Source organism: Oncorhynchus keta, chromosome 13 (genome assembly GCF_023373465.1).
Source record: "Oncorhynchus keta strain PuntledgeMale-10-30-2019 chromosome 13, Oket_V2, whole genome shotgun sequence".
NCBI lineage: Eukaryota > Metazoa > Chordata > Actinopteri > Salmoniformes > Salmonidae > Oncorhynchus > Oncorhynchus keta.
In genome coordinates, this window is record NC_068433.1 from 1,638,179 (window position 1) to 1,663,400 (window position 25,222).

General features: G+C 42.3%; 1 protein-coding gene across 1 annotated transcript in view; it reads left to right on the forward strand.

Annotated features, from left to right (window-relative positions):
• camta2 (calmodulin binding transcription activator 2) overlaps positions 1-25,222 on the forward strand; it is a 136,083-nt gene that overhangs the window by 21,173 nt on the left and 89,688 nt on the right. The window contains 4 exon segments of the mRNA XM_052458900.1: positions 9,511-9,661; positions 10,477-10,617; positions 12,480-13,401; positions 13,404-14,877. Coding sequence (XP_052314860.1) covers positions 9,511-9,661; positions 10,477-10,617; positions 12,480-13,401; positions 13,404-14,877 — 2,688 coding nt within the window.

Here is a 25,222-nt window from a genome sequence, read left to right on the forward strand (position 1 = left end):
ATTAGAACGACAGACATCACATTTACATGATGAAGACGTCCCCAGTGATTAGAACGACAGACATCACATTTACATGATGAAGACGTCACTAGTGATTAGAACGACAGACATCACATTTACATGATGAAGACGTCCCCCAGTGATTAGAACGACAGACATCACATTTACATGATGAAGACGTCACTAGTGATTAGAACGACAGACATCACATTTACAGTATGAAGACGTCCCCCACAGTGATTAGAACGACAGACATCACATTTACAGTATGAAGACGTCCCCCACAGTGATTAGAACGACAGACATCACATTTACATGATGAAGACGTCCCCACAGTGATTAGAACGACAGACATCACATTTACATGATGAAGACGCCCCTAGTGATTAGAACGACAGACATCACATTTACATGATGAAGACGTCACTAGTGATTAGAACGACAGACATCACATTTACATGATAAGACGTCCCCCACAGTGATTAGAACGACAGACATCACATTTACATGATGAAGACGTCCCCACAGTGATTAGAACGACAGACATCACATTTACATGATGAAGACGTCCCCAGTGATTAGAACGACAGACATCACATTTACATGATGAAGACGCCCCCCACAGTGATTAGAACGACAGACATCACATTTACATGATGAAGACGTCACTAGTGATTAGAACGACAGACAACACATTTACATGATGAAGACGTCCCCCACAGTGATTAGAACGACAGACATCACATTTACATGATGAAGACGTCACTAGTGATTAGAACGACAGACATCACATTTACATGATGAAGACGTCACTAGTGATTAGAACGACAGACATCACATTTACATGATGAAGACGTCACTAGTGATTAGAACGACAGACATCACATTTACATGATGAAGACGTCACTAGTGATTAGAACGACAGACATCACATTTACATGATGAAGACGTCACCAGTGATTAGAACGACAGACATCACATTTACATGATGAAGACGTCACTAGTGATTAGAACGACAGACATCACATTTACATGATGAAGACGCCCCCACAGTGATTAGAACGACAGACATCACATTTAAATGATGAAGACGTCCCCACAGTGATTAGAACGACAGACATCACATTTACATGATGAAGACGTCCCCCCACAGTGATTAGAACGACAGACATCACATTTACATGATGAAGACGTCACTAGTGATTAGAACGACAGACATCACATTTACATGATGAAGACGCCACTAGTGATTAGAACGACAGACATCACATTTACATGATAAGACGTCCCCACAGTGATTAGAACGACAGACATCACATTTACATGATGAAGACGTCCCCACAGTGATTAGAACGACAGACATCACATTTACATGATGAAGACGCCCCCAGTGATTAGAACGACAGACATCACATTTACATGATGAAGATGTCCCCCACAGTGATTAGAACGACAGACATCACATTTACATGATGAAGACGCCCCACTAGTGATTAGAACGACAGACATCACATTTACATGATGAAGACGCCCTAGTGATTAGAACGACAGACATCACATTTACATGATGAAGACGTCCCCACAGTGATTAGAACGACAGACATCACATTTACATGATGAAGACGTCCCTAGTGATTAGAACGACAGACATCACATTTACATGATGAAGACGTCCCCAGTGATTAGAACGACAGACATCACATTTACATGATGAAGACGCTACTAGTGATTAGAACGACAGACATCACATTTACATGATGAAGACGTCACTAGTGATTAGAACGACAGACATCACATTTACATGATAAGACGTCCCCACAGTGATTAGAACGACAGACATCACATTTACATGATGAAGACGTCCCCCACAGTGATTAGAACGACAGACATCACATTTACATGATGAAGACGTCCCCAGTGATTAGAACGACAGACATCACATTTACATGATGAAGACGTCACTAGTGATTAGAACGACAGACATCACATTTACATGATGAAGACGCCCCCCACAGTGATTAGAACGACAGACATCACATTTACATGATGAAGACGTCACTAGTGATTAGAACGACAGACATCACATTTACAGTATGAAGACGTCCCCCACAGTGATTAGAACGACAGACATCACATTTACAGTATGAAGACGTCCCCCACAGTGATTAGAACGACAGACATCACATTTACAGTATTATGGTGATGAATCTTAACAGAACGACTCCTGTAATGAAGCTGCCTGAAAAAGGTCATTTTCTAGAGAGCACACCTAGGAAAACACTCTAGAAAACACACCTGGGAAAACACCACTCTAGACAACACACCTGGGAAAACACCACTCAAGACAGCACACCTGGGAAAACACACCTGGGAAAACACCACTCTAGACAACACACCTGGGAAAACACACCATGGAAAACTCCACTCTAGACAGCACACCTGGGATAACACCACTCTAGACAGCACACCTGGGAAAACACACCTTGGAAAACTCCACTCTAGACAACACACCTGGGAAAACACCACTCTAGACAGCACACCTGGGAAAACACACCTGGGAAAACACCATTCTAGACAACACACCTGGGAAAACACCATTCTAGACAACACACCTTGGAAAACTCCACTCTAGACAGCAGACCTGGGAAAACACACCTGGGAAAACACCACTCTAGACAGCACACCTGGGAAAACACACCTGGGAAAACACCATTCTAGACAACACACCTGGGAAAACACCATTCTAGACAACACACCTTGGAAAACTCCACTCTAGACAGCAGACCTGGGAAAACACACCTGGGAAAACACCACTCTAGACAGCACACCTGGGAAAACACCACTCTAGACAGCACACCTGGGAAAACACACCTGGGAAAACACCACTCTAGACAGCACACCTGGGAAAACACACCTGGGAAAACACCACTCTAGACTGCACACCTGGGAAACACACCTTGGAAAACACCACTCTAGACTGCACACCTGGGAAACACACCTGGGAAAACACCACTCTAGACTGCACACCTGGGAAACACACCTTGGAAAACACCACTCTAGACAGCACACCTGGGAAAACACCACTCTAGACAACACACCTGGGAAAACACACCTTGGAAAACTCCACTCTAGACAACACACCTTGGAAAACACCATTCTAGACAACACACCTGGGAAAACACCACTCTAGACAACACACCTTGGAAAACTCCACTCTAGACAGCACACCTGGGAAAACACACCTGGGAAAACACCACTCTAGACAGCACACCTGGGAAAACACACCTGGGAAAACACCACTCTAGACAGCACACCTGGGAAAACACACCTGGGAAAACACCACTCTAGACAGCACACCTGGGAAAACACACCTGGGAAAACACCACTCTAGACAGCACACCTGGGAAAACACACCTGGGAAAACACCACTCTAGACAGCACACCTGGGAAAACACCACTCTAGACAGCACACCTGGGAAAACACACCTGGGAAAACACCACTCTAGACAGCACACCTGGGAAAACACACCTGGGAAAACACCACTCTAGACAGCACACCTGGGAAAACACACCTGGGAAAACACCACTCTAGACAGCACACCTGGGAAAACACACCTGGGAAAACACCACTCTAGACAGCACACCTGGGAAAACACACCTGGGAAAACACCACTCTAGACAGCACACCTGGGAAAACACCACTCTAGACAACACACCTTGGAAAACTCCACTCTAGACAACACACCTTGGAAAACTCCACTCTAGACAGCAGACCTGGGAAAACACACTTGGGAAAACACCACTCTCGACAGCACACTTGGAAAAACACACCTTGGAAAACACCACTCTAGACAACACACCTGGGAAAACACACCTGGGAAAACACCATTCTAGACAACACACCTGGGAAAAAAACATTCTAGACAACACACCTTGGACAACTCCACTCTAGACAGTACACCTGGGAAAACACACCTGGGAAAACACCACTCTAGACAGCACACCTGGGAAAACACACCTGGGAAAACACCACTCTCGACAGCACACCTGGGAAAACACACCTGGGAAAACACCACTCTAGACAGCACACCTGGGAAAACACATATTGGAAAACTCTACTCTAGACAGCACACCTGATCATATTGATAATATGACTAGTATTGGTTGATAATCTGACTAGGATTATAAACCACTAGGATGGGTTGATAATATGACTAGTATGGGTTGATAATATGACTAGTATTGGTTGATAATATGACTAGTATTGGTTGATAATATGACTAGTATGGGTTGATAATATGACTAGTATTGGGTTGATAATATGACTAGTATGGGTTGATAATATGACTAGTATTGGTTGATAATATGACTAGTATTGGTTGATAATATGACTAGTATGATAATATGACTAGTATAATATGACTAGGTTGATAATATGACTAGGGTTGATAATATGACTAGTATTGTATGGGTTGATAATATGACTAGTATTGGTTGATAATATGACTAGTATTGGTTGATAATATGACTAGTATGGGTTGATAATATGACTAGTATTGGTTGATAATATGACTAGTATTGGTTGATAATATGACTAGTATTGGTTTGATAATATGACTAGTATTGGTTATAATATGACTAGTATTGGTTGATAATATGACTAGTATTGATGACTAGTATTGATAATATGAAACCATAATATGACTAGTATTGGTTGATAATATGACTAGAATGTTAATATCCCTGACTAGTATTGGTTGACACTTACAATTATCTGTAAGGCCTCATTGGTTGAAAGAAGGGTCCTAATTGGTAATATGACCTATTATTAGATTGGGTATAAATAATACAATTGCAGACATTGAATATCCCTTTAAGCATGGTGAAGTTTAGTATTGGTTGACTTTGTATGGTGTTGACACCCAGCCACTACAAAGATACCGCATTCACTAAACTCAGTTGCTGGAGAGGAAGGAAACCGATCAGGGATTTCACCATGAGTCAATGGTGACTTTTTAAAACAGTTACAGAGTTGATTGGCTGTGATATGAGAAAACTGAGGATGGATCAACAACACTGTTACTTCACAATACAAACCTAAATGACAGAGTGAAAAGAAGGATTGCCCGTTGAGAGTAAAACTATTCCAAAACATGTCATCAATAAGGCACTAAAATAAAATTGCTAAAAATGTGGCAAAGAAATTAACTTTATGGACCCATAAGACTCATCTCTGACTCATTGAAGACTCCATCTCTGTCCCAAGAAGACTCCATCTCTGACTCAAGAAGACTCCATCTCTGCCCCAAGAAGACTCCATCTCTGACTCAAGAAGACTCCATCTCTGACTCAAAGAAGACTCCATCTCTGACTCAAGAAGACTCCATCTATGACTCATGAAGACTAAATCTCTGCCCCAAGAAGACTCCATCTCTGACTCAAGAAGACTCCATCTGACTATCCATCTCTGACTCAAGAAGACTCCATCTCTGACTAGTATTGGTTGATAATATGACTAATGAAGACTCCATCTCTGTCCCAAGAAGACTCCATCTCTGACTCAAGAAGACTCCATCTCTGCCCCAAGAAGACTCCATCTCTGACTCAAGAAGACTCCATCTCTGACTCAAGAAGACTCCATCTCTGACTCAAGAAGACTCCATCTGCTGACTCAAGAAGACTCCATCTCTGACTCATGAAGACTCCATCTCTGTCCCATGAAGACTCATCTCTGACTCAAACAGAAGACTCCATCTGTGACTCATGAAGACTCCATCTCTGCCCCAACTGAAGACTGGATCAACCCAAGAAGACTCCATCTCTGCCCCAAGAAGACTCCATCTCTGCCCCAAATGACTCCATCTGCCCCAAAGAAGACTCCATCTCTGCCCCAAGAAACTCCATCTCTGCCAAAAAAGAGTCCATCTCTGCCCCAAGAAGACTCCATCTCTGCCAAAAAGAAGAGTCCATCTCTGTCCCAAGAAGACTCCATCTCTGCCCCAAGAAGAGTCCATCTCTGCCCCAAGAAGAGTCCATCTCTGTCCCAAGAAGACTCCATCTCTGTCCCAAGAAGACTCCATCTCTGACTCAAGAAGACTCCATCTCTGCCCCAAGAAGACTCCATCTCTGACTCAAGAAGACTCCATCTCTGTCCCAAGAAGACTCCATCTCTGACTAAAGAAGTCTCCATCTCTGACTCAAGAAGACTCCATTTCTGTCCCAAGAAGACTCCATCTCTGACTCAAGAAGACTCCATCTCTGTCCCAAGAAGACTCCATCTCTGTCCCAAGAAGACTCCATCTCTGACTAAAGAAGTCCCATCTCTGACTCAAGAAGACTCCATTTCTGTCCCAAGAAGACTCCATCTCTGACCCAAGAAGACTCCATCTCTGTCCCAAGAAGACTCCATCTCTGACTCCCAAGAAGACTCCATCTCTGTCCCAAGAAGACTCCATCTCTGTCCCAAGAAGACTCCATCTCTGTCCCAAGAAGACTCCATCTCTGTCCCAAGAAGACTCCATCTCTGTCCCAAGAAGACTCCATCTCTGCCCCAAGAAGACTCCATCTCTGACTCAAGAAGACTCCATCTCTGCCCCAAGAAGACTCCATCTCTGCCCCAAGAAGACTCCATCTCTGACTCAAGAAGACTCCATCTCTGTCCCAAGAAGACTCCATCTCTGCCCCAAGAAGACTCCATCTCTGACTCAAGAAGACTCCATCTCTGTCCCAAGAAGACTCCATCTCTGACCAAGAAGACTCCATCTCTGTCCCAAGAAGACTCCATCTCTGTCCCAAGAAGACTCCATCTCTGACCCAAAGAAGACTCCATCTCTGACTCAAGAAGACTCCATCTCTGTCCCAAGAAGACTCCATCTCTGACTCAAGAAGACTCCATCTCTGTCCCAAGAAGACTCCATCTCTGTCCCAAGAAGACTCCATCTCTGCCCCAAGAAGACTCCATCTCTGACTCAAGAAGACTCCATCTCTGACTCAAGAAGACTCCATCTCTGCCCCAAGAAGACTCCATCTCTGTCCCAAGAAGACTCCATCTCTGCCCCAAGAAGACTCCATCTCTGCCCCAAGAAGACTCCATCTCTGACTCAAGAAGACTCCATCTCTGACTCAAGAAGACTCCATCTCTGCCCCAAGAAGACTCCATCTCTGACCCAAGAAGACTCCATCTCTGACCCAAGAAGACTCCATCTCTGCCCCAAGAAGACTCCATCTCTGACTCAAGAAGACTCCATCTCTGCCCCAAGAAGACTCCATCTCTGTCCCAAGAAGACTCCATCTCTGCCCCAAGAAGACTCCATCTCTGTCCCAAGAAGACTCCATCTCTGCCCCAAGAAGACTCCATCTCTGTCCCAAGAAGACTCCATCTCTGACTCATGAAGACTCCATCTCTGACTCATGAAGACTCCATCTCTGACTCATGAAGACTCCATCTCTGACTCAAGAAGACTCCATCTCTGACTCAACTCCATCTCTGAAGACTCCATCTCTGACTCAAAAGTGATCTCTGACTCATGAAGACTGAGCCATGTGAATACTGAAGATGAGACTATCTCTGTATTTCATTTTCAATGCATCTTGACAAGAAGATTCATCTTCAATGAAGACCATACAAGAAGACTCCATCCTTCCATGAAGACTCCATTGACTCATGAAGACTCTTAAAAGACTACATCTCTGACTAAAACTAAATGCTGCTCTTCATGAAGACTCCATCTCTGCACCTGAAGACCCGACTCATGTCCATCATCATGAAGACTCCATCTCTGCCCCAAGAAGACTCCATCTCTGACGAAGACTCCATCTTGACTCAAGAAGATATCTCTAACTCATGAAGACCATCGATAAGAAACATCTACTGTGCAGAAGACTATTCTGATTGAAGACTCTGGCCAAGGACTTCTCTGACTCTGTCAACCACCACATCCTCATCAGCAGACTCGACAGCCTTGGTTTCTCAAATGATTGCCTCGACTCTGGTTCATCTCTGCCAACTACTTCTCTGATAGAGTTCAGTGTGTCAAATCGGAGGGTCTGCTGACCGGACTCTCTGGCAGTCTCTATGGGGGTGCCACTCAAGGTTCAATCTCTTGGACCGACTAAAGAAGACTCTTCTCTGTATACATCAATGATGTCGGGCTTGCTGCTGGTGAGTCTCTGATCCACTCCATCTACGCAGACGACACCATTCTGTATACTTCTGGCCCTTTCTTTGGACACTGTGTTAACAACCCTCCAGGCAAGCTTCAATGCCATACAACTCTCCTTCCGTGGTCTCCAATTGCTCTTAAATACAAGTAAAACTAAATGCATGCACCTGCCCGCCTGTCCAACATCACTACTCTGGACGGCTCTGACTTAGAATACATGGGCAACTACAAATACCTAGGTGTCTGGTTAGACTGTAAACTCTCCTTCCAGACCCACATCAAACATCTCCAATCCAAAGTTAAATCTAGAATTGGCTTCCTATTTCGCAACAAAGCATCCTTCACTCATGCTGCCAAACATACCCTTGTAAAACTGACCATCCTACCAATCCTCGACTTTGGCGATGTCATTTACAAAATAGCCTCCAATACCCTACTCAACAAATTGGATGCAGTCTATCACAGTGCAATCCGTTTTGTCACCAAAGCCCAATATACTACCCACCACTGCGACCTGTACACTCTCGTTGGCTGGCCATCTCTTCATACTCGTCACCAAACCCACTGGCTCCATGTCATCTACAAGACCCTGCTAGGTAAAGTCCCCCCTTATCTCAGCTCGCTGGTCACCATAGCATCTCCCACCTGTAGCACACTCTCCAGCACCTGTACATATAATTTAGCCCAAACAACTACCTCTTTCCCAACTGTATTTAATTAATTTATTTATTTTGCTCCTTTGCACCCCATTATTTTTATTTCTACTTTGCACATTCTTCCATTGCAAAACTACCATTCCAGTGTTTTACTTGCTATATTGTATTTACTTTGCTACCATGGCCTTTTTTTCCTTTACCTCCCTTTTCACCTCATTTGCTCACATTGTATATAGACTTGTTTATACTGTATTATTGACTGTATGTTTGTTTTACTCCATGTGTAACTCTGTGTCGTTGTATCTGTCGAACTGCTTTGCTTTATCTTGGCCAGGTCGCAATTGTAAATGAGAACTTGTTCTCAACTTGCCTACCTGGTTAAATAAAGGTGAAATAAAAAATAAAATAAATAAATAAAATGAGTAAAAACCTGTTTTCACCTTGTCATTATAGGTGTTTAGATGGTTAGAATGGGCTGCTGGTTTATTTACCTGCTTAACAATAGTTTTCATTTTCGGCTAACGGAAACCCTGGTGTGTGTGTGTATTAACCTCTTCTCTCTCTGTGTGTGTGTGTGTGTGTGTGTGTGTGTGTGTGTGTGTGTGTGTGTGTGTGTGTGTGTGTGTGTGTGTGTGTGTGTGTGTGTGTGTGTGTGTGTGTGTGTGTGTGTGTGTGTGTGTGTGTGTGTATAGAACCCAGACATGGTGCTGGTTCACTACCTGAATGTTCCGTCGCTGGAGGATCATGGGAAGGCGTGCGGCCCGTTGCTATGTGCCGTAGCCGACCGCCGAGACTCGTTACGCTGGAGCCGAGACGAACTACTGGCCCAGCTCAAGCCTATGTGTTAGTACACACATACATACATATACTGCTCCTCGTAATTGCAAACCTTCCCAGTTAGGAAGTCTTAGGTCCGATCTGATTGTGCCAAAAGATAACAAAACAAATTCAAGACCTATTTGTCATCTTTTGGTTGAAAAGGTGAAAGGTCAGTGAGTACCTCCTCTCACTCAGAGGTCAGTCTTGGGACGGGTGTTGAAGGCACCATAAGTCCTGGCAATGTGATGGCTGACTAATATCTATGGTGTCTCTCTGTCTCTGTGTTTCTCTGTCTCTCTCTCTCTCTCTCTCTCTCTCTCTCTCTCTCTCTCTCTCTCTGTCTCTCTCTCTCTCTCTCTCTGATCTCTACTGTTTCTCTCTGTTTCTCTCTGTCTGTCTCTCTCTATGTCTCTGTCTGTCTCTCTGTCTCTGTCTCTATCTCTGTTTCTCTCTCTCTCTCTCTCTGTCTGTCTGTCTCTCTCTCTCTCTCTCTCTCTCTCTCTCTCTCTCTCTCTGTTATCTCTCTCTCTATCTCTCTCTGTCTCTCTCTCTCTCTGTCTCTCTCTGTCTCTCTCTGTCTCTCTCTCTCTCTGTCTCTCTCTCTGTTTCTCTCTGTTTCTCTCTGTCTCTGTCTCTCTGTTTCTCTCTCTTCTCTCTCTCTCTGTCTCTGTCTCTCTCTCTCTCTCTCTCTCTCTCTCTCTCTCTCTCTCTCTCTCTCTCTCTCTCTCTCTCTCTCTCTCTCTCTCTCTCTCTCTCTCTCTCTCTCTCTCTCTCTCTCTCTCTCTCTCTCTCTCTCTCTCTCTCTCTCTCTCTCTCTCTCTCTCTCTCTGTTTCTCTAGTCCACAGCATTAAGTGGTCATGTGGAGAAGGTTATGGATCATCAGAGTTCTCTATAGAACAACTGGCTCAACAGATCCTGGAGTCTCAACAGACCAAACCTCAGCCTCGCACACACACCTGTCTCTGCAGCTCCACACTGGGTAAATCTGTGTAAATGTTACCACTGGAGGGCAGTATAGCCAAAACTACAGACTACTGTGACTAGAGACTACCGTAACTACGGACTACTGTGACTAGAGACTACCGTAACTACGGACTACTGTGACTAGAGACTGCCGTAACTACGGACTACTGTGACTAGTGACTGCTGTGACAAGTGACTACATACTACTGTGACTAGTGACTACTGTGACTACAGACTACTGTGACTAGTGACTACTGTGATTACAGACTACTGTGGCTACAGACTACTGTAACTTCAGACTACTGTGGCTACAGACTACTGTAACTTCAGACTACTGTGGCTACAGACTACTGTAACTTCAGACTACTGTGGCCAGTAACTGCTGTGGCTACAGACTACTGTAACTTCAGACTACTGTGGCCAGTGACTGCTGGGACTACAGACTACTGTGACCACAGACTACTATGGCTAGAGACTACTGTGACTACAGACTATTGTGGCTACGGACTACTGTGGCTAGAGACTACTGTGGCTAGAGACTACTGTGACTACTGCAATGTATTCTGTATGTTCTGTTTCTTTAATTCTCCTCCCTTTTGTCCCTCTTGTCCCTCTCTTCCCTCTCTTCCCTCCTCCCTCTCGTCCCTCTCTTCCCTCCTCCCTCTCGTTCCCTCTCTTCCCTCTCCTCCCTCTCTTCCCTCCCTCCTCCCTCTCGTCCCTCTCCTCCCTCGCGTCCCTCCCTCCTCCCTCTCGTCCCTCTCGTCCCTCTCCTTCCTCGCGTCCCTCCCTCCTCTCTCTCTTTCCTCCCTCTTGTCCCTCTCCTCCCTCTCTTCCCTTCCCTCCCTCTCTTCCCTCTCGTCCCTCCCTCTCCTCCCTCTTGTCCCTCTCCTCCCTCTCTTCCCTCTCCTCCCTCTCTTCCCTCTCCTCCCTCACGTCCCTCCCTCCTCCCTCTCTTCCCTCCCTCGTCCCTCTCCTCCCTCTCCTCCCTTCCCTCCCTCTCTTCCCTCTCGTCCCTCTCCTCCCTCTCTTCCCCCTCTCGTCCCTCTCCTCCCTCCCTCTCCTCCCTTCCCTCCCTCTCTTCCCTCTCGTCCCTCTCCTCCCTCTCTTCCCTCTCGTCCCTCTCCTCCCTCTCTTCCCTCTCGTCCCTCTCCTCCCTCCCTCTCGCTCCTTCCCTCCCTCTCTTCCCTCTCCTCCCTCTCTTCCCTCTCCTCCCTCTCCTCCCTCTCCTCCCTCTCTTCCCTCCCTCCTCCCTCTCTTCCCTCCCTCGTCCCTCTCCTCCCTCTCCTCCCTTCCCTCCCTCTCTTCCCTCTCGTCCCTCTCCTCCCTCTCTTCCCCTCTCTCCTCCTCCCTCCCTCTCGCCCCTTCCCTCCCTCTTCCCTCTCGTCCCTCTCCTCCCTCTCTTCCCTCTCGTCCCTCTCCTCCCTCTCTTCCCTCTCGTCCCTCTCCTCCCTCCCTCTCGCTCCTTCCCTCCCTCTCTTCCCTCTCGTCCCTCTCCTCCCTCTCTTTGGTCTCCTCCCTCTCCTCCCTTCCCTCCCTCTCTTCCCTCTCGTCCCTCTCCTCCCTCTCTTTCCCCTCTCGTCCCTCTCCTCCCTCCCTCTCCTCCCTTCCCTCCCTCTCTTCCCTCTCGTCCCTCTCCTCCCTCTCTTCCCTCTCGTCCCTCCCTCCCTCTCTTCCCTCCGTCCCTCTCCTCCCCCCTCTCCCCCTACCCTTCCTATCTTCCCTCTCCTCCCTCTCTTCCCTCTCCTCCCTCTCCTCCCTCTCCTCCCTCTCTTCCCTCCCTCCTCCCTCTCGTCCCTCTCGTCCCTTTCCTCCCTCTCCTCCCTCTCCTCCCTCCCTCTCGTCTCTCCCTCACTCGCTATCTTACCTTCTTCCTTCCAGCGTCTCCTGGAGCTAACATTCCCCACCGCTGTAACAGCACCAAACATCGCATTATCTCCCCCAAACTGCCCGCTACCAGCCCTGCCATGTCAGCCTCACCCCTGGCTGAGGGGGAGACAGGAGGGGGAGACATCCCTGCAGGCGGCGAGAAGAAACCTTCCCCACACACACACCCTCCCCCCTCACACACACACTCCCAGGTAAAGCTTGGAGGGTCTACCAGCCTGGTAGGGAGACATGAGGGAGTCTCTTCCTCCCCCTCTCCCCCCTCCTCCTCCTCCTCCTCCTCATCATCCCCCCCCCAGGCTCACCGCACAGCAACCATCGCCGTCAGCAACGGCACCACCAACAATTTCTATGGTGACCAGCGGGGCCTGACGACGGTTGCCCTACCGCAGAATGCGGTGATCGTCATGACTACGGCGGGGGTCATCGGGACGCAGGGTGGAGGAGAGCGGGAGTCGAGTCTGTCTCTTACCCGTTCAGGTCAGCTGGTACTCTCCCCCGTCCCCCCTAAACCAGACACCCCCTCCCCCCCAACCCCACCTGCTCCACCCACCCCCTCCCCCCCCACCCCCGGGGTGGCTACTCTCAGCCTCACCCTCCTGTCCTCACCCGTTATAGGGGGACTACTCCTCACTCCATCCCCCTCTCCATCTCTCCTGCACCCTCTCCCTCCTGCCGCCCCCTCTCCCTCACCCTGCCAACCTGTCTTCGATCCAGACTCCTTTCTGAACAGTCCTAAACAGGGTCAGACCTACGGAGGCACTCTCCCCCTTCCTCACCCTCTCCTCCCCCCTCCTCCTCCTCCCCACATGCACCCTCCCTCACTCTCTCCCTCTCCCCCACGTCCCCTCCCCCCTGCTCATCCCCTCCCTCCTCTCTCTCATCCCTCTCTTCTGAGGCAGAGAGGAAGAATGAAGAGAGAGTGATGCTCCAGACCTCTGCCCCTTCTCCCTCCCTCCCTCCAACCCTTTCTCTATCCCTCTCTCCGTCCCACTCTATCCCTTCTTCCTCCCTCCCTCCAACCCTTTCTCTATCCCTCTCTCCGTCCCACTCTATCCCTTCTTCCTCCCTCCCTCCAACCCTTTCTCTATCCCTCTCTCCGTCCCACTCTATCCCTTCTTCCTCCCTCCCTCCAACCCTTTCTCTATCCCTCTCTCCGTCCCACTCTATCCCTTCTTCCTCCCTCCCTCCATCCCTTTCTCTATCCCTCTCTCCGTCCCACTCCGCCCCTTCTTCCTCCCTCCCTCCATCCCTTTCTCTGTCCCTCTCTCCGTCCCACTCCGCCCCCTCTCTCCTGCCTCTGTGTCTGGAATCAGCGCTGGCCCTGGGCCCTCTGGGGGAGACAGAGGGGGAGAGGGGGGAGGCAGATGGAGAGAGAGAAAGACAGAGGGAGGAGGGGAGAGAAGAGGGGCACCCGCCCACCAAACTGGCTCTCCTCCAGCGAAGCCAATCCCCCAAGCCGTCGTCGTCAGGGCAACACCACAGAAAAACATCATCATCGCTGCTCCTGATTCGCCACGAAACGCAGCAGACCCCTCCCACTCAGCAGATGGCGCCCAATCTGCAGCCTCACAGGCAGGACGGAGAGCAGCCATTGGTCGTCCTAGAGCCCAAAGAGCTCCAGCAGCACCTCCCCCAACCCATGACCTCTATGCACTGTAACCCCAACCCCACCCCGACCCCGACCCCACTGACCCTGACCCAGAACCACCACTCTCAACTCCTCCTGCTGCAACACAGACGTCTTCAGAGTCAGGAGAGAGAGATGGAGAAAGAGGTGGAAAGAGAGAGGGGGAGGGAGGTGGAAAGGGAGAGGGGGAGGCAGCTCTTACTCCTGCACCAGAGACTCAGCCAGCCGACTCCCTTAGAGTCCCTGTTTGCTAACATCAACAACGTGGCTAATGCAAACATGGCTCTTTCGACTACTGTTAATATGGACAGTGCCAATGCCACTATGGGTAATGTTAACATGACCAATATGGCTAATGGGCGGGTTAGAGTAAAGGAGGAGAGGGGGCGGGGCTACGAGGCAGAGGACACACCCATGGACACGGGTCAAAGGTCGGAGGTCACGGATGTCTCGGAGGAGCTAGAGATATCGTTCGACAGCCAGTTCCCTGACCTCATTTCTGAGCTCATCACAGAGGCCGACGCCCCCAACACACACACACACACACACACCTCGGTCCTCGTCCCGAACCCGGCTCCCACCAGCCTGTTCCCTACGGGGGTACGTTACATGGTTCCTCCCCAGCCCTCCCCCTCCTCCTCCTTCCTCCCCTTCCCCCCTCTTCCCCCTAACAACGGGACTGAGCTACAACGCCTAGCAACCATCACAGACTTCTCCCCCGAGTGGTCCTACCCAGAGGTGAGACAGGGGAGAGGGGGGCCTGTCTGGGTTGATTTAATTGGAAGCCTTTTGAACATTTCCTATTATATTGATTATAAATTTGACTGTATTTATGAGATCACATGTTATGTATGTTGCTGTATGTGAGAAAGATGTTCAAATGAACCTAAACCTGAGCAGAGAAAGATGTTCAAATGAACCTAAACCTGAGCAGAGAAAGATATTCAAATGAACCTAAACCTGAGCAGAGAAAGATATTCAAATGAACCTAAACCTGAGCAGAGAAAGATATTCAAATGAACCTAAACCTGAGCAGAGAAAGATATTCAAATGAACCTAAACCTGAGCAGAGAAAGATATTCAAATGAACCTTCATCTAAACCTGAGCAGAGAAAGATATTCAAATGAACCTAAACCTGAGCAGAGAAAGATATTCAAATGAACCTAAACCTGAGCAGAGAAAGATATTCAAATGAACCTAAACCTGAGCAGAGAAAATATTCAAATGAACCTAAACCTGAGCAGAGAAAACCAAATGAACCCAAACCTTCCAAATTTACCTAAACCTGAGCAGAGAAAGATATTCAAATGAACCCAAACCTTCATCTAAACCTGAGCAGAGAAAGATATTCTAAAATTCAACCTTTCTAAACCTGAGCAAAGAAAGATGTTCAAATCTAAACCTGAGCAGAGAAAGATATTCAAATGAACCTAAACCTGAGCAGAGAAATATGTTCAAATGAACCTAAAAACCTGAGCAGAGAAATATATTCAAATGAACCTAATCCTTCAAAACCTGAGCAGAGAAATATATTCTAATGAATTTAAACCCAAATGAAAACCTGAGCAGAGAAAGATATTCAAATGAACCTAAACCTGAGCAGAGAAATATATTCAAATGAACCCAAACCTTCATCTAAACCTAAGACAAATTCTGAGCAGAGAAAGAAAGATATTCAAATGAACCCAAAACTAAACCTGAGCAGAGAAATATATTCAAATGAATAATAATTCTAAACCTGAGCAAAATATATTTCAAATGAATATTTCAAACCTAATCTAAACCTGAGCAGAGAAATATATTCAATGCCATAAACCTAAAACCTAAACCTGAGCAGAGAAAGATATTCAAATGAACCTAAACCTGAGCAGAGAAATATGTTCAAATGAACCCAAACCTTCATCTAAACCTGAGCAGAGAAGGCAGAGAAATATATTCAAATTAACCTAAACCTGATCAAGAAAGATATTCAAATGAACCTAAACCTGAGCAGAAAGATATTCAAATGAACCTAAACCTGAGCAGAGAAATATATTCTAATGAACCCAAACCTTTCTAAACCTGAGCAAATGATGTTCAAATTAACTAATCCAGAGAAAAGATATTCAAATCCTAAACCTGAGCAGAGAAATATATTCTAATGAATTTAAACCTAATTCTAAACCTGAGCAAAGAAAGATGTTCAAATTAACCTAAACCTGAGCAGAGAAAGATATTCAAATGAACCTAAACCTGAGCAGAGAAATATGTTCAAATGAAATCTAAACCTGAGCAGAGAAATATGTTCAAATGAACCCAAACCTTCATCTAAACCTGAGCAGAGAAGGATATTCAAATTAACCTAAACCTGAGCAGAGAAAGATATTCAAATGAACCTAAACCTGAGCAGAGAAAGATATTCAAATTCCAAATGAACCCAAACTTTAATCTAAACCTGAGCAGAGAAATATGTTCAAATGAACCTAAAACCTTGAAGAGAAAGATATTTAAACCTGAGCAGAGAAATATGTTCAAATGAACCTAAACCTGAGCAGAGAAACCTGAGCAGAGAAATATATTCAAATTAACTTAAACCCTGAGTAGAGAAATATGTTCAAATGAACCCAAACCTTCATCTAAACCTGAGCAGAGAAAGATATTCAAATGAACCTAAACCTGAGCAGAGAAAGATATTCAAATGAACCTAAACCTGAGCAGAGAAAGATATTCAAATAACCTAAACCTGAGCAGAGAAAAATATTCAAATTTCACCTAATCCTTAACCTAGGTACTGCAGAGAACATATTCTCATGAATTTAAACCTAATTGCTAAACCTGAGCAAAGATAAGATGTTCAAAGCAGTGTGAACAGACAACAAGATATTCAAATGAACCTAAACCTGAGCAGAGAAAAATATTAAAATTAACCTAAATCTGAGCAGAGAAAGATATTCAAATGAACCTAATCCTTAATCTAAACCTGAGCAGAGAAATATATTCTAATGAAAAACCTGAATTCTAAACCTGAGCAAAGAAAGATGTTCAAATTAACCTAAACCTGAGCAGAGAAAGATATTCAAATGAACCTAAACCTGAGCAGAGAAAGATATTCAAATTAACCTAAACTTTAATCTAAACCTGAGAAGAGAAAGATATTCTAATGAACCTAAACCTGAGCAGAGAAAGATATTCAAATGAACCTAAACCTGAGCAGAGAAGTATGTTCAAATTCTTTTAAACCTGAGCAGAGAAAGATATTCAAATGAACCTAAACCTGAGCAGAGAAAGATGTTCAAATGAACCTAAACCTGAGCAGAGAAATAGTTTCAAATTAACCCAAACCTTCCTCTAAACCTGAGCAGAGAAAGATATTCAAATGAACCTAAACCTGAGCAGAAAAATATGTTCAAATGAACCCAAACCTTCATCTAAACCTGAGCAGAGAAGGACATTCAAATTAACCTAAACCTGATCAGAGAAAGATATTCAAATGAACCTAATCCTTAATCTAAACCTGAGCAGAGAAATATATTCTAATGAATTTAAACCTAATTCTAAACCTGAGCAAAGAAAGATGTTCAAATGAACCTAAACCTGAGCAGAGAAATATATTCAAATTAACCTAAACCTGAGCACAGAAATATGTTCAAATGAACCCAAACCTTCATCTAAACCTGATCAGAGAAAGATATTCAAATGAACCTAATCCTTAATCTAAACCTGAGCAGAGAAAGATATTCAAATGAACCTAAACCTGAGCAGAGAAAGATATTCAAATGAACCTAAACCTGAGCAGAGAAAGATATTCAAATGAACCTAAACCTGAGCAGAGAAAGATATTCAAATGAACCTTCATCTAAACCTGAGCAGAGAAAGATATTCAAATGAACCTAAACCTGAGCAGAGAAAGATATTCAAATGAACCTAAACCTGAGCAGAGAAAGATATTCAAATGAACCTAAACCTGAGCAGAGAAAAAAATATTCAAATTAATCTAAACCTGAGCAGAGAAAGATATTCAAATGAACCTAAACCTGAGCAGAGAAGTATGTTCAAATTCATTTTAACCTGAGCAGAGAAAGATATTCAAATGAATCTAAGCTTGAGCTGAGAAAGATGTTAAATGAACCTAAACCTGAGCAGAGAAATAGTTTCAAATTAACCCAAACCTTCCTCTAAACCTGAGCAGAGAAAGATATTCAAATGAACCTAAACCTGAGCAGAGAAAGATATTCAAATGAACCTAAACCTGAGCAGAGAAAGATATTCAAATGAACCTAAACCTGAGCAGAGAAAGATATTCAAATGAACCTAAACCTGAGCAGAGAAAATTTAAAAAAAAAAAAGAGAAAAGATATTTCAAACCTTTATTTAACCAGGTAGGCTAGTTGAGAAGTTCTATTTGCTGAGCAGAGAAAGATATTCAAATGAACCTAAACCTGAGCAGAGAAAATATATTAAATTAACCTAAATCTGAGCAGAGAAAGATATTCAAATGAACCTAATCCTTAATCTAAACCTGATCAGAGAAATATATTCTAATGAATTTAAACCTAATTCTAAACCTGAGCAAAGAAAGATGTTCAAATTAACCTAAACCTGAGCAGAGAAAGATATTCAAATGAACCTAAACCTGAGCAGAGAAAGATATTCAAATTAACCTAAACTTTAATCTAAACCTGAGAAGAGAAAGATATTCTAATGAACCTAAACCTGAGCAGAGAAAGATATTCAAATGAACCTAAACCTGAGCAGAGAAGTATGTTCAAATTCTTTAAACCTGAGCAGAGAAAGATATTCAAATGAACCTAAACCTGAGCAGAGAAAGATGTTCAAATGAACCTAAACCTGAGCAGAGAAATAGTTTCAAATTAACCCAAACCTTCCTCTAAACCTGAGCAGAGAAAGATATTCAAATGAACCTAAACCTGAGCAGAAAAATATGTTCAAATGAACCCAAACCTTCATCTAAACCTGAGCAGAGAAGGACATTCAAATTAACCTAAACCTGATCAGAGAAAGATATTCAAATTAACCTAATCCTTAATCTAAACCTGAGCAGAGAAATATATTCTAATGAATTTAAACCTAATTCTAAACCTGAGCAAAGAAAGATGTTCAAATGAACCTAAACCTGAGCAGAGAAATATATTCAAATTAACCTAAACCTGAGCAGAGAAATATGTTCAAATGAACCCAAACCTTCATCTAAACCTGATCAGAGAAAGATATTCAAATGAACCTAATCCTTAATCTAAACCTGAGCAGAGAAAGATATTCAAATGAACCTAAACCTGAGCAGAGAAAGATATTCAAATGAACCTAAACCTGAGCAGAGAAAGATATTCAAATGAACCTAAACCTGAGCAGAGAAAGATATTCAAATGAACCTAAACCTGAGCAGAGAAAGATATTCAAATGAACCTAAACCTGAGCAGAGAAAGATATTCAAATGAACCTAAACCTGAGCAGAGAAAGATATTCAAATGAACCTAAACCTGAGCAGAGAAAAATATTCAAATTAACCTAAACCTGAGCAGAGAAAGATATTCAAATGAACCTAAACCTGAGCAGAGAAGTATGTTCAAATTCATTTTAACCTGAGCAGAGAAAGATATTGAAATGAATCTAAGCTTGAGCTGAGAAAGATGTTAAAATGAACCTAAACCTGAGCAGAGAAATAGTTTCAAATGAACCTAAACCTGAGCAGAGAAAGATATTCAAATGAACCTAAACCTGAGCAGAGAAAGATATTCAAATGAACCTAAACCTGAGCAGAGAAAAATATTCAAATGAACCCAAACCTTCCTCTAAACCTGAGCAGAGAAATATATTCAAATGAACCCAAACCTTCATCTAAACCTGAGCAGAGAAATATGTTAAAATGAACCTAATCCTTAATCTAAACCTGAGCAGAGAAATATATTCTAATGAATTTAAACCTAATTCTAAACCTGAGCAAAGAAATCTGTTCAAATTTACCTAAACCTGAGCAGAGAAAGATATTCAAATGAACCTAAACCTGAGCAGAGAAATATGTTCAAATGAACCCAAACCTTCATCTAAACCTGAGCAGAGAAATATATTCAAATTAACCTAAACCTGAGCAGAGAAAGATATTCAAATGAACCTAAACCTGAGCAGAGAAGTATGTTCAAATTCATTTAAACCTGAGCAGAGAAATATATTCTAATGAATGTAAACCTAATTCTAAACCTGAGCAAAGAAAGATGTTCAAATGAACCTAAACCTGAGCAGAGAAAGATATTCAAATTAACCTAAACCTGAGCAGAGAAATATATTCTAATGAATGTAAACCTAATTCTAAACCTGAGCAAAGAAAGATATTCAAATTAACCTAAACCTGAGCAGAGAAATATGTTCAAATGAACCCAAACTTTAATCTAAACCTGAGCAGAGAAATATGTTCAAATAAACCCAAACCTTCATCTAAACCTGAGCAGAGAAGGATATTCAAATTAACCTAAACCTGATCAGAGAAAGATATTCAAATGAACCTAAACCTGAGCAGAGAAAGATATTCAAATGAACCCAAACTTTAACCTAAACCCGATCAGAGAAAGATATTCAAATGAACCTAAACCTGAGCAGAGAAATATATTCAAATTAATCTAAACCTGAGCAGAGAAATATATTCTAATGAACCCTAATTCTAAACCTGAGCAAAGAAAGATGTTCAAATTAACCTAAACCTGAGCAGAGAAAGATATTCAAATGAACCTAAACCTGAGCAGAGAAATATGTTCAAATGAACCCAAACCTTCATCTAAACCTGAGCAGAGAAGGATATTCAAATTAACCTAAACCTGATCAGAGAAAGATATTCAAATTAACCTAAACCTGATCAGAGAAAGATATTTAAATGAACCTAATCCTAAATCTAAACATGAGCAGAGAAATATATTCTAATGAATTTAAACCTAATTCTAAACCTGAGCAAAGTAAGATGTTCAAATTAACCTAAACCTGAGCAGAGAAAGATATTCAAATTAACCTAAACCTGAGCAGAGAAATATGTTCAAATGAACCTAATCCTTAATCTAAACCTGAGCAGAGAAATATATTCTAATGAATGTAAACCTAAAAACCTGAGCAAAGAAAGATGTTCAAATGAACCTAAACCTGAGCAGAGAAAGATATTCAAATGAACCTAAACCTGAGCAGAGAAAGATATTCAAATGAACCCAAACTTTAATCTAAACCTGAGCAGAGAAAGATATTCTAATGAACCTAAACCTGAGCAGAGAAAGATATTCAAATGAACCTAAACCTGAGCAGAGAAGTATGTTCAAATTCTTTTAAACCTGAGCAGAGAAAGATATTCAAATGAACCTAAACCTGAGCAGAGAAAGATGTTCAAATGAACCTAAACCTGAGCAGAGAAATAGTTTCAAATTAACCCAAACCTTCCTCTAAACCTGAGCAGAGAAAGATATTCAAATGAACCTAAACCTGAGCAGAGAAATATGTTCAAATGAACCCAAACCTTCATCTAAACCTGAGCAGAGAAGGACATTCAAATTAACCTAAACCTGATCAGAGAAAGATATTCAAATTAACCTAATCCTTAATCTAAACCTGAGCAGAGAAATATATTCTAATGAATTTAAACCTAATTCTAAACCTGAGCAAAGAAAGATGTTCAAATGAACCTAAACCTGAGCAGAGAAATATATTCAAATTAACCTAAACCTGAGCACAGAAATATGTTCAAATGAACCCAAACCTTCATCTAAACCTGATCAGAGAAAGATATTCAAATGAACCTAATCCTTAATCTAAACCTGAGCAGAGAAAGATATTCAAATGAACCTAAACCTGAGCAGAGAAAGATATTCAAATGAACCTAAACCTGAGCAGAGAAAGATATTCAAATGAACCTAAACCTGAGCAGAAAAGATATATCAAATGAACCTTCATCTAAACCTGAGCAGAGAAAGATATTCAAATGAACCTAAACCTGAGCAGAGAAAGATATTCAAATGAACCTAAACCTGAGCAGAGAAAGATATTCAAATGAACCTAAACCTGAGCAGAGAAAATATTCAAATTAATCTAAACCTGAGCAGAGAAAGATATTCAAATGAACCTAAACCTGAGCAGAGAACAAATTCATTTTAACCTGAGCAGAGAAAGATATTGAAATGAATCTAAACTTGAGCAGAGAAAGATGTTAAAATGAACCTAAATGAGCAGAGAAATAGTTTCAAATTAACCCAAACCTTCCTCTAAACCTGAGCAGAGAAATATATTCAAATGAACCTAAACCTGAGCAGAGAAAGATATTCAAATGAACCTAAACCTGAGCAGAGAAAGATATTCAAATGAACCTAAACCTGAGCAGAGAAAGATATTCAAATGAACCCAAACCTTCCTCTAAACCTGAGCAGAGAAATATATTCAAATGAACCTAAACCTGAGAAGAGAAATATGTTCAAATGAACCTAAATCTAAACCTGAGCAGAGAAGGATATTCAATGATTTAAACCTAATTCTAAACCTGATTTCAAATTTACCTAAACCTGAGCAGAGAAAGATATTCAAATGAACCTAAACCTGAGCAGAGAAATATGTTCAAATGAACCCAAACCTTCATCTAAACCTGAGCAGAGAAAGATATTCAAATTAACCTAAACCTGAGCAGAGAAAGATATTCAAATGAACCTAAACCTGAGCAGAGAAAGATATGAACCTTCAAATTCAAATTTAAACCTGAGCAGAGGAAAGATGTTCAAATGAACCTAAACCTGAGCAGAGAAAGATAAAATGAACCTAAACCTGAGCAGAGAAATATAAATGAACCTAAACCTCTAAACCTGAAGAGAAAATATATTCTAAACCTAGAAAGATACCTGAGCAGAGAAATATGTTCAAATGAACCTAATCCTTAATCTAAACCTGAGCAGAGAAATATATTCAATGAATGAAACCTAATTCTAAACCTGAGCAAAGAAAGATGTTCAAATGAACCTAAACCTGAGCAGAGAAAGATATTCAAATGAACCTAAACCTGAGCAGAGAGAAACCTATGTTCAAATGAACCCAAACTTTAATCTAAACCTGAGCAGAGAAATATGTTCAAATGACCTAAACCTTTCATCTAAACCTGAGCAGAGAAAGTTCATATTCAAATTAACCTAAACCTGAGCAGAGAAAGATATTCAAATGAACCTAAACCTGAGCAGAGAAATATGTTCAAATGAACCCAAACTTTAATCTAAACCTGAAGAGCAGAGAAAGATATTCAAATGAACCTAAACCTGAGCAGAGAAATATGTTCAAATGAATTCAAATGAACCTAAACCTGAGCAGAGAAAGATATAAATGAACCTCCTGAAATTAAAATCTAAACCTGAGCAGAGAAATATATTCTAATGAATTTAAACCTAATTCTAAACCTGAGCAAAGAAAGATGTTCAAATTAACCTAAACCTGAGCAGAGAAAGATATTCAAATGAACCTAAACCTGAGCAGAATGTTCAAATGAACCCAAACCTTCATCTAAACCTGAGCAGAGAAGGATATTCAAATTAACCTAAACCTGAGCAGAGAAAGATATTCAAATGAACCTAAACCTGAGCAGAGAAAGATATGAACCTTCAAAACATGAGCAGAGAAATATATTCTAATGAATTTAAACCTAATTCCCTGAGCAGAGAAAGATGTTCAAATGAACCTAAACCTGAGCAGAGAAAGATATTCAAATGAACCTAAACCTGAGCAGAGAAATATGTTCAAATGAACCCAAACTTTAATCTAAACCTGAGCAGAGAAATATATTCTTGAACCTAAACCTGAAGAGAAAGATATTCAAATGAACCTAAACCTGAGCAGAGAAAGATATTCAAATGAACCTAAACCTGAGCAGAGAAAGATATTCAAATGAACCTAAACCTGAGCAGAGAAATATGTTCAAATGAACCCAAACTTCAAACCTGAAGAGAAATATATTCCCCAAACCTTCATCTAAACCTTTCAAATTAACCTGAAACCTGAGCAGAGAAAATATGAAATGAACCCAAACCTTCAAATTAAAATTAACCTAAACCTCAGAGAAAGATATTCAAATTAATCTAAACCTGAGCAGAGAAATATATTCTAATGAATTTAAACCTAATTCTAAACCTGAGCAAAGAAAGATGTTCAAATGAACCTAAACCTGAGCAGAGAAATATATTCAAATGAACCTAAACCTGAGCACAGAAATATGTTCAAATGAACCCAAACCTTCATCTAAACCTGATCAGAGAAAGATATTCAAATGAACCTAATCCTTAATCTAAACCTGAGCAGAGAAAGATATTCAAATGAACCTAAACCTGAGCAGAGAAAGATATCTAAACCTGAACAAATGAACCTAAACCTGAGCAGAGAAAGATATTCAAATGAACCTAAACCTGAGCAGAGAAAGATATTCAAATGAACCTAAACCTGAGCAGAGAAAGATATTCAAATGAACCTAAAAACCTGAGCAGAGAAAGATATTCAAATGAACCTAAACCTGAGCAGAGAAAGATATTCAAATGAACAAACCTGAGCAGAGAAAGATATTCAAATGAACCTAAACCTGAGCAGAGAAAGATATTCAAAACCTGAGCAGAGAAATATGTTCAAATGAACCAACTTTAATCTAAACCTGAGCAGAGAAATATATTCAAATTAAAAACCTGAGCAGAGAAATATGTTCAAATGAACCTAAACCTATCTAAACCTGAGCAGAGAAAGATATTCAAATGAACCTAAACCTGAGCAGAGAAAGATATTCAAATGAACCTAAACCTGAGCAGAAAAGATATTCAAATGAACCTAAACCTGAGCAGAGAAAGATATTCAAATGAACCTAAACCTGAGCAGAGAAAGATATTCAAATGAACCTAAAATCTAAACTGAGCAAGAAATATATTCCTGAGCAGAGAAAGATATTCAAATGAACCTTGAGCAGAGAAATATATTCAAATGTAAACCTGAGCAGAGAAAGATATTCAAATAAACCTGAGCAGAGAAAGATATTCAAATGAACCAAATAAACCTGAGCAGAGAAGTATATTCAAATGATATTCAAATGAGCAGAGAAAGATATTCAAATGAACCTAAACCTGAGCAGAG